This window comes from Mytilus galloprovincialis, chromosome 6, assembly GCF_965363235.1.
Source record: "Mytilus galloprovincialis chromosome 6, xbMytGall1.hap1.1, whole genome shotgun sequence".
Classification (NCBI taxonomy): Eukaryota; Metazoa; Mollusca; class Bivalvia; order Mytilida; family Mytilidae; genus Mytilus; species Mytilus galloprovincialis.
Window position 1 is genome coordinate 90580464 of NC_134843.1, and position 11476 is coordinate 90591939.

An 11476-nucleotide genomic window follows, 5' to 3' on the forward strand; every position below is an offset into this window, starting at 1 on the left:
TTATTCAGTATGCGTATGGTGTTGTTTAGTACCTATTACAGGACAGATTTTCGTTTAATATGACCAGTCGGGTTCTGTAGCATAACGTAATGCTAAATTATTTTATATATAAGAAATCATAAGTTAATATCATTTTTAATTCAACATTGCAACGACAATCAGTCCTATCTTTCCGTGAAATGTTTACCTCTGGAAATTAACAGCAATCATATATTGACAATTAATTGGTAGAGTGTCTTTAATTCTACAATTAACTAATGCATGTTATCTAGGGTTATTATTAAATGATCTACAGTCAAGTATTAAACTTTCATGTGTCTTTATTTGTGTCTAATGTATCTAATTTGTTACTTCACACAATATATAATTAATCAGTTAAGGTCAGCATACTGATCTTCAAGGATTGTTTTCACTTTTTTGACCTATTTGTTGTGTTTATGATCAATTTCATGTTATTTTTAACGTATGAAGAATATTGGAAAAAACTTTTATCTTTTGAATAACTACAGTATGTTTCTTGATTTGTAGGAAGATACATGCTTTATCGATAATCAGTGCTATTTGAATGAGGAAACACATCCACAAAATATAAATCTCTATTGCAATGCTCCAATTTCTCCATTTGAATGGACGTTTCATGATGTTGATAATTGTATCATAGAAGATCATTATTTTAGCAGAAACGACTTAGTTTTTGGCAAAGAATGTTTGTTTTGTGATCCAGACGTAACCTCGTACAACTGGACACTTTCAGAGGTATATATATTATCAAAGTATACCAGCTACATATGAATCTAACTTTACTTACTTCAGCCCTGTATCATTTGAATTATAATACCACTGAAAAGAACCATTTAAATTTGAATTTACAGTCTTTGACGGCAGGATATATTCATATTTTGGCTTTAATTATTCTAAATATTTAACGTTTCTATTTCCTGTATTCCAAGCTTGTCACTCACGAACATTTGAAATATTTAGAGTTTCTCTTTTTTTGTATTTTAACCTTGGCAATGACAAGTAGTTGTAATATTAAGAGTTTTCATGTCTTTTATTTAAAGCTTTTTCTTAGTCAATATTTGTATAAATCAAAAATCAAAGAACAGTGATTGAAGTACTTTACTAACTGTCGATTTTTTTTAAATGTTATATATTTTCACAGAATTATTGCATTATCGATGGTAAATGTGTAAAACATGGTGACAAGAATAATGCTGATGAATGTTTGCTATGCAACACAAAACTTAACCGTTTTGGATGGACAAAGCCTGATAAAGGTATTCATAGTGATGAACAACGCTTGTAAATTCAATGATTAAGAGTTGACTCCCTTTAAAGTATGACGTCACTTATTAATGACAGTTGTTGTGCATTCGTTTGATGTGATTTATCTTTTGACTTTGGCATAAGAATAGGGACTTTCTTTTTGAATTTTTCTCGGAGTTTAGTATTTTTGTGATTTTACTTTTAACGTCAGATGAACAAAAACAAATACGGTAATGGCCGGGTTAGAAGTCCATCAAGTAACGAAGAACAAAACCATACAAAATGCATCTAGTATCGAAAATATATATTGTGAGTGGCCTTTTTCAGGGCCATCTATACTTTAGATAAAGAATCTACCGTTGCTGCACATACTCGAAATTTCAATAGACACAAAACAATTTTCTTATGTAAGTGTTTTGATAATCTGTAACCATATTTTAATGTTAATAGTTATATGTTCGTTCGGTATGATAAAACAAATATGGCCTATTGAGTCGGCGGATATCCAAAATGGTCAATCCCAGTATGTGTTATTCCCCTCGGGCTAAAGCGCTCGTGGAATAATCCTTACTCGGGTTGACCATTTCGAATATTCACCTCATTAGTGGGCCATACTTATATAATGTTTATTTTGTCTAATGCTCAAAAACCGATACTTTCAGGTTTTATTAGTCTTTTTATATAAGTTTTATTGTAAATTATTCGACAGTTTTGTAAATGTTGTATTGTGATCGTATCTAAAAAGAAGTTTGTATATGAGTAAAAATAAAAATATTGCTATCATATTTAGATTTTGAAATTACAAATACATAAATATATCTTTTTATTTCTTAAATAACAAAGACTGCTTAGGGAGTTCCAATATATTTTGCTTAGCAGTAGACTATCAACAAGTATATATCTCATATAATTTTAATCATTCAACAAACGATATATATTATTATATTTTATTTTACACACTGCCGTGCAATATTATTGATTCTATGGGTCAAATTTTCTCAGTATTATTGCAGTACCCCTAGACAATATCAATGTGTTTTACAGTGTGTACAATACAAGTATCCAAACCATCTGATGCTCATGAATCGTCGAGTGAACTTGGTTTGATACTTATTGGATCTATTGGCAGTCTGATTGTTCTTTTGATTGTTGGTTTTGTTGCTAACTCGTATGTGAAATACAAGAGAAGACCGTAAGTACCTATACATTTATATATATATATATATATATATAGAGTTTGAAAAATCCGCATTTAAGTAAAAGAAGGTAAAGTTAAAAAATAATGAGTCAAATAAGAACAGAATGAAATTTAAAAAAAATAAAATAAACGAAAGGAAAGGAAAGGAAAGGAAAAATAACATTAATCAACATAAAAAACTACAAGACGGAACAACACAAACCTTACATAAAAAACTGGCCGTGTACGCTGATGCTCCTGAAGAATTATCTGTTCCTGTACATACATGAGAACACTCTATAAACGTTGTATGGTTGTTTGATTTGAATTGTGTACCTTATCTTTTCTGTGTAATATTTCTTTATAGATCTTTGTCCTTTGGTAGTTTGAATTTCTTTACATTGTTTTGTCTTTTTTTATTACACTATCAAAATATTGTCTTTCCTTTTACTCAAAGATCATTTACTCAGCATTGGAATCTCTTATATCGTGAAATTTCTTTTCGTGTTTAGACGCACCTTCATAATCATATTGTTTGGTCACTGGGGAATACTATAACCGTCCTTCGTGTTGTATTTTTATAGTTCTTTAACGAACGACGGTTATAGTATTCCCCAGTAACCAGAGAATATGATATCGAAAAAAGCCAGAGAATAAGATATCGAAAACAAACCCGATGTTGGTTATGACAAAACATTCACTTTAGGTATATATCCTTTGGTCCTTAATGCTCTTCAACTTCGTATTTTATTTGGCCATTTAAACTTTTTTGGATTCGAGCGTCACTGATGAGTCTTTTGTAGACAAAACACGCGTCTGGCGTATATACAAAATTTAGTTTAGAGTTTATTTTCAATTTGAGTATATGCTGCTGTCCAAACGTGTTTTTATTTTATATTTGCTAAGTTTGCATTTTTGATTATATTTTCAAATGTATAATATATATTTCAGTCTTAATGAGAAAACTGTATCATCCTATGATTTGTATGACACGAGAAGGTTACCACGGTCGAACACATAGCACTGAGGGTAGCATGTATGCAGCTCTGTACAATCTCACTAGATTAAGATGTGAAATATATGTAGTCACTGCTTAAATAAAATGCATGAATGGATTTTAACATTGGTATAGATTCTTTATTATTTCAACCCTATCATAAATACTGTTCCAAAAGGAGATCGCTAAAGGCTGCAAATTTTTTTTTTATATGAAATTCGTTTTCAATATGATATTAACCTTGGTGCTTGTTCATCGCCAGATCACTCAAAATGATTAAAATAAATTTAAGATTGTGAAGTTCTACCACTTATGCCTGACAATTGTGTTATATTGCTTTTATGGGACAGTCAGTATATTCAGATTTTGATACCCGCAAAACAAACCCTCGTAGTTGGCAGTATTGACCGTGAACAGAGTTAGCCATGCTTTTGATTTGATCATTTGTACGTAAGTGATCGGACTTTGAATCTGATTATATCTTTGTATCGCAATAATAGTTCACATGCGTAGGTTTATTTAAACACATTTGTTGTTGACCATATTTATTTCTCATTTTGAAATAAGAAATTTTGACTTGCCAATAAAAAAATTACTTCTGCAATTTATTTTGTAACCCTGTTAATTTGTTCAACGTTTAGATTTTGTTTATTGGTGTCGATTATCAATAATATCTAATGATATTATTGGTGTGCATATGATACAGATTGAGCATTTAGAAATACTCAAAGGATTAAAGAAATTTTAGTTAAGATGTACCCCTAGTTTATTGCAATAGAGATGATTTCAGTATTGTCAGAAATACGGCATATTATAACCGACAATATAACCCTTCATAAACTTACTCACCCTACAAAAAACAGACAAAAAAAAAAGAAATTGCCAATAAACAGTAAGTGTTAAAAAAAGTAGGACTTCATAAACAAAATCTGCTAATAATACAATAATTACTGTAGAAGTGTTATGCGTTTGATACATAAATAAAGTAGCTTATCCTCAAAAAACGTTTTAAACTTAAAAATGTCAACTATCAGTAGTAAGTAATGAAAACGATATCAGTACTATAAGAACACACAAGATATGATCATGAGTCCGCGTTTGAAATTCGATGCGTTTAACAACAAAATAACCCTATGATGTGATATCAAAGATTGTTTTTCAAGATTTTATGTTTCAGCGTTCTTGATGAATGTTTATTTATCCAACAAACTTCGAACTCAGTGACAGAGTGGCATAGAAAACATTTTTTTTAGTTTCAAGCACATTCAGACGTTCGATATCGCTAGGGGTAGAATGATAGTATACCACTAGTACAGTTATAAGGGTCAAATGCTGATGGCTTTGTATATTTTTGAATATCCTTGTTATGTCCTTTATAGTTGTAGGTTCCTCAAACATTTCAGTAGATACGAATTCCTGACTTTCTATTTTTGTTTTGAGGATAACTGATGAAGACCAATTAAATTATCGTGTGCTTTTTAATATCTTCAATATTGTTCGTCTAGTTTTAATAACAAAACATCTGCCGAAAAATAGATGATCTAAAATTAATGATCATTCAGGATGATAAAATCAAGAGAATAATAAACAATATACAAAACCAAAATTACATCTCGTTTTGCTCATTTGGTATTATGATGATACCTTCATGCACTTCAATGTTCCTGCCCAATGCCAAAAAAAGTATTTTTCTGTGGTCTTAATGTATGATGCATACACATTTAACAATATCTGTCGAGAAATGAGAGTTGTTAGGAATAAATAACAATAGTAATTCATTTATAAGCAGTAAGAAAGATTTGCTTAATGTTTTCAGCAAGTTGATTTCACAGTATTGTTGCAATGTGCTATTAAAAGTGTCTATTATAATATAAGTCCTTACTAGGACTTTGAAATGAATAACAGCTTTTATTGCTTTTCTGCAGTGCATATATAAATCTTGCATCATGTCCTTTTTTATCGGGTGCATCTACATAAAACATGTAAGCTTCACCTACTATTCACGCAACACTCCCCATGTTAATCTGTATTCAGGAAAATTGCCCATATAAAGTACTAGAGAAATTTATCGATCAATGTTTTTGCAAAATGCATGTTCCTCACATCTATCAACTCTATTTAAATTAAGATAAGTTAAGTAATTCTTTACAGCCTGTTTTTTTTTTATTGAGACTTTTTTCTTTCGTTTGTTTGTTCGTTTGTATGGTTATTAGTTAGTTGTTTTTAGTAAGTAAGTTAAACATTGATCGATAAATTTCTCTAGAAAGGTAATGTCCTATGTTTTGTTTGGTTTTGTCATGGTGCATTTAGTCTTGAGATGTCATTATTTGTGTTCACTCCAGGAATTTTTCTCGATCGCTATGTTTTTATGCCCCACCTACGATAGTAGAGGGGCATTATGTTTTCTGGTCTGTGGCTCCGTTCGTTCGTTCGTTCGTTCGTTCGTCCGTCCGTCCGTCCGTTCGTTCGTCCCGCTTTAGGTTAAAGTTTTTGGTCGAGGTAGTTTTTGATGAAGTTGAAGTCCAATCAAATTGAAACTTAGTATATATGTTCCTTATTATATGATCTTTCTAATTTTAATGTCAAATTAGAGTTCTGACCCCAATTTCACGGTCCACTGAACATAGAAAATGATAGTGCGAGTGGGGCATCCGTGTACTGGGGACACATTCTTGTTTATCATACTTTGCGAGTTCTCCATATGAACTATTTACATTATTCATATTATTGCGTTCAGATGTATTCAATATAGAAAATGTGTGTATGGCCCGCCCTTAATTATTTAAAGATATGTGACAATTAACTTTCATAAGAAGATACCCCAATGGTTTTTAGTCTTTTTATATTATCAAGCATACGTTGATAAAGCGTTACCGACACGTAACCATGAACAGTCACCAAGGGCTTTTTTTTTTAACTTGCAGTGAGAATAGAAGTCTGGACTTGTGAAGAACAGCATAAACATCACTGCTTTATTTTGTTTTTTTTTTTGGGGGGGGGGGGGGGGTACTATCATTTGCATATAATGATTTTATATCATGAATTAAACACCTGAATAAATCTTGTAAGTGAAATATTTAATTATTAAGTGTTATTGGGTAATAAAAGAGGGACGAAAGATACCCAAGGGACAGTCAAACTCATAAATCTAAAATAAACTGACAACGCCAAGGCTAAAAATGAAAAGACAAACAGACAAATAATAGTACACATGACACAACATAGCAAAGTAAAGAATAAACAATACGAACCCCACCAAAAACTAGGGGTGATCTCATGAGCTTCGGAAGGGTAAGCAGATCCTGCTCCACATGTGGCACCCGTCGTGTTGTTTATGTGATAACTTATCCGGTAAGTAGTCTAATTCAGTAGGTCAGATTCATGAAAGGGAATTCTGCCTCATAATAATAAAGAAACAAGTCGACAAGTAGAGGGGCACAGTTTTTTCCCATTGGAATGCCGACAGTCTGTTGAAAAAACACGTCCTCCGAACGTAACAAATATGTTGTTAATCAAGAAATCAAGTATCTTGATAATATCTGTTTCACAGAATTTTTTGTTTGAATCAGAGTGATCCTTTACTAAGAAGAATTTATTCCTCCCTAAGACAAGATACTTGTTTCTACGTTGGCCATTTTTTTTTATGAAGCAAAGCAATACCAACTCTTTCAATTTGTCTTTTAGTTTGGAATGTGGAATACTTGTGCAAAGAGTAGAATGTCAAATGTTTTAATACTGTTACAAGATGAAAGTGAGTTAGATTGTATCTACTCTAAAAACATAGTCTTCTTTGGTTAGATATGGGCAATAAGACACAAAATTAGTTCTATAGATTTTATTCTGAATATAAAGTTGTCTTTCATTCTTTTGTTGGTGCCAGTTTTCTTTTTCTTTTGTTCAATGTTATTAAAGGTCAACGAAATCGTTTGTGATAGATGAATGTTAAGGAGTATATATATGCATGTTGCATCAAATTTGCTTCAATATCATGTTATTTGTTCTTGTGATCCAAGCTTCTGCATGACGTTCGCAGTAGTGGTTCGCACAAGAAGTGAAAATTAAGATACCTGGTTATATTGTGTTCGTCAAATTTAATCTCAAAATTATATCAATTTGATTTGACCCTGTTACAATGTATAAGAGATTGATAACTTTAGTCGTTACCTTAATGTCTCTCTCAATTCAAGCATTTATTTATAAAGATAATGCATAGGTGTAGAATAGTTTTGTATTATTCATTGTGGACTATTTTAATCACTTTGACCAAAGATGTAGAAGGTAATTTTTCGAACTTAAATAAAAGCCTGTACATACATCAGTACTTATCCTTGTCCAAAAAGCTTAACATTGCCATATTCAAGTTATACAGATATGTGATATCAAAATGCAATTTAATATAAAAAAAACTATTTATACACCAGATCTTCATATACGTTACCATAGGTCAACATGTGATTTTAAGACTAACAAACATTTTTGAAGCTATGAAATCTCAAATCTAAATAAAGGCAACAGTAGTATACCGCTGTTCAAAACTCGCATTAAATATAAGGGAACAACGACACAACATTTAAATCTTGATAGAATGTGATAATTTTAATACAGTCTCATTCAGTAAATTTTTATATAATCGGTGTGTCTTAGGTTAAGACGTTCGTCAGTCTGTTTAATTCAACATATGTTAATTTCCAATAGACAGGCCAAATTTTCTGCTCGGTCTCCCTTTTAGAACATACATATGATAATAATTAGTAATTCAATAGGTCCGTAATATGCATTAATAATTTCCACGTTAGGTTAAGCAAGCAACCACCAATCAATCAATTAACTTCAATTAATCCGTTGTCGTACCGTGTCAGTTTTGTGTCCTTAGTATATATATGATAAAATGATAAAATGTCCCCTTTTGATGCATTGTATTCTAGTCAATGTGTTATACTCTCGAAATTCTTTAGCTGTTACAAATTAATTATTTCCCATAAATCAGGTATATTTTTGATATATTTGAATGGATAATAACTGCATGTCATATTCCAGACTTTGTACAGGCATTTTCTGTGTAGAACATTGTGAATTAAACCAGATAGTTTTGAGCTAGCTGAAGTTCTCACTTGTATCACAGTCGCATTAAAAAAATTCTTGAAAAGACTTGTTTTAATGCCCGTCTTTGGCTATACTGTTTATAATGTTTGGTGTTTTCAGCTCTCTATATTTTTTTCCAATATGTTGGCCTGGGGGGGTCCCTCAAGATATATTTATTTGTCGAAAAGCAAATCTAGTGCTGTATCGGTAATTTTATCAACAAAAACAAACAAAGTATAGACTTTGTCAGTTAAAGTATTTACAACTAGATATAGGAAGATGTGATGTGAGTGCCAATGAGACAACTGTCCATCAAAATAACAATTTATAAAAGTAAACCATTATAATTCGATGTACGGCCTTGAACATGGAGCCTTGTCTCACACCAAACAAAAAGCTATAAAGGGCCCCAAAATTACTAGTGTAAAACCTTTCAAACGGGAAAACCAATGTTTCTCAAAACGAAATATACTCACTTATGATTAGCAAATATCATAATGCTTTTCCAAAATTATATCTGTATCAACCCGAGATACCAAAATAATCCAAAACAAACACTCTTTTCGAAGGATTAAATTCGTTGAGCAGGGTTTCCGCTGGGTCTTTTTCGTCTACTCTTTCGCTAAAACAATTGTTTTGCCAACGAATATGCATCTTTTAAATAAATTTCAGTTTTCCCTATTGTTGTGTATGATAATTCTACGAATCTTTTTGTAATCTTGTTGGTAATGATAAAACCCTTCACATATTTTTTTCAAATACTTTCAAATGGTAATTAAGATCATGAATTCATACTTTTTTTTTTACTTATGGAAAGACGAGATGCATTTCGATAAGTTGCTGGACTTTTTGATCGACAATATATTTGTTGAGTTTGGAGGATTTATATTTCAACAGACATTTGGTATTCCAATGGGTACTAATTGTGCACCCATGCTGGCCGATTTGTTTTTGTATTCGTATGAAGCAGAATTCATTCAGAACCTTTTAAAAGACAAAAAGAAAAATTACCTTGCGAAATTCTTTAATTTTACTTTCCGATATATTGATGATGTTCTATCATTGAATAACCCATATTTCAGCCAATACTTACATCTCATATATCCCAGTGAACTTGAAATTAAGGTAGTACTGATACTAGAAGGACTGCTTCATACCTTGATCTTATCTTCAAATTGACGCATATGGACGACTTCACACGAAAATCTATGATAAACGGGACGATTTCAACTTCCCAATTATCAATTTCCCATTTCTCAGCAGTAACATACCCTCTGCCCCTTCGTATGGTGTTGACATATCACAATTGATACGTTATTCTCGTGCTTGTTCACATTATACGGAGTTCATATACAGGAGTGTGCTCCTTACGCAGAAACCGCTCCAACAAAGTTATGAGGAGGACAGATTAAAATTGACACTCCGTAAATTTTATGAACACCATCACGAATTGGTGGATCCATACGATGTGTCTTTGACCAAACTAGTTAAGGACATTTTTACCACATGGAAGATTATGGTTTGTCATTACGTCATCCAATCTTTTAATTACCAAACGTGACTTATTCCCGATTGTGACTGTTTTGCTGAGTGTGAATTCGCATTATCATAAGACGTGTAACGGTACTTATCTATCCCAAATTCATGTATTTAGTTTAAATGTTTAATGTTATATTTGTAATTCTCATCGGATTTTGTCAAATGCTTAGTCCGTTTCTGTGTGTGTCACATTTTAATGTTGTGTCGTTGTTCTCCTCTTATATTTGATGCGTTTCCCTCGGTTTTAGTTTGTTACCCCGATTCTGTTTTTTGTCCATGGATTTATGAGTTTTGAACAGCGGTATACTACTGGTGCCTTTACATATATTTATCTGTCTAGTTGAAAGAATCATTGATAAAGACTAGGTTTAAGATTTGTCTTTCTTTTGATTTTTTTTCTTTTCACCAAAAGTCGTGACGTAAAATAATATATACATATAACTTGAAACACGTGCGTCGCCAAAACGGTTGTAAAGTACTGATATCCACTTCAAAACAATCATTTACGTCAAATTTAGTTAAAGGATAAAGTTTGAAGTCAAAGATTTGTCTTGCTTTTACACATTTGGTCATAACATCAGTTTCTTTATTTGGAGCATCAGACGGCTGGGGGTTATTCAAGGAAGATACAGAAGGAACAGCTCGCATTCTAGCGTGGAAAACCAATAAACGGGGTCGTATTTTTCACAAAAATTTCATAGTTAGTAAATCCTCCAAAGAAGAATCTGTATTGAGATTTCCACGTTACTACGATCTGTCAAATTATCTGATTAAAGTACAGGTAAGGGATCATTTGTCTTCATGAAGTTTACCCTGATTGTTGCTGATTGTTAACGTTCTACATAGACTTTCCTTAGTTTTTGCTTGTGTTTTTATCTGAAAATTTGGAATTAATTATTACAAGCTGATTTGGTTATATTCAATAACCAATGAGGATTGTAACACGTCAATACAGACAAGTATAAGTAACACTTTAGATAACAGAAAAAAAAATGAAAACAGTCATTAGAACTTGTTCACTGGTGTATTTTCTTCTATTAACCAGTAGTTCTATATTTTGTTATATTCCTTCAAGAAAGCTTAAACGATAAAGTGAAATGAAATAACAAACAATAATAAAAGAATGAAAACAATCATCTAGTGTAAAACATTCTACATTTCAGATAAAAGTACCTGATGGTGACAACAAATATATGATATTTCAGTCGATAGGATCGTCTATTTCAAGTGGTATCAAACTGTTTAGTGGAATTGTATATGTATATACTACAACGGAAATTTTATTCTGGAAACCAATTAGTTAGAACGGGCATAAGTTTTTTATTGGAGATGTTTTTGGTTCAGAACATCATAGGCAAATATGCGATACAGTTGAATTACACATAGAAGTCTATTATCTGGAATCAAAAGGTATT

General features: G+C 31.7%; 1 protein-coding gene across 1 annotated transcript in view; it reads left to right on the forward strand.

Annotated features, from left to right (window-relative positions):
- LOC143081066 (uncharacterized) overlaps window positions 1-3564 on the forward strand; it is a 33881-nt gene extending 30317 nt beyond the window's left edge. The window contains exons 23-26 of the mRNA XM_076257301.1: window positions 529-756; window positions 1163-1277; window positions 2311-2458; window positions 3395-3564. Coding sequence (XP_076113416.1) covers window positions 529-756; window positions 1163-1277; window positions 2311-2458; window positions 3395-3464 — 561 coding nt within the window. The 3' untranslated portion in view covers window positions 3465-3564. The remainder of the gene's footprint in view (window positions 1-528; window positions 757-1162; window positions 1278-2310; window positions 2459-3394) is intronic.
- The last annotated feature ends 7912 nt before the right edge of the window (window positions 3565-11476 follow it).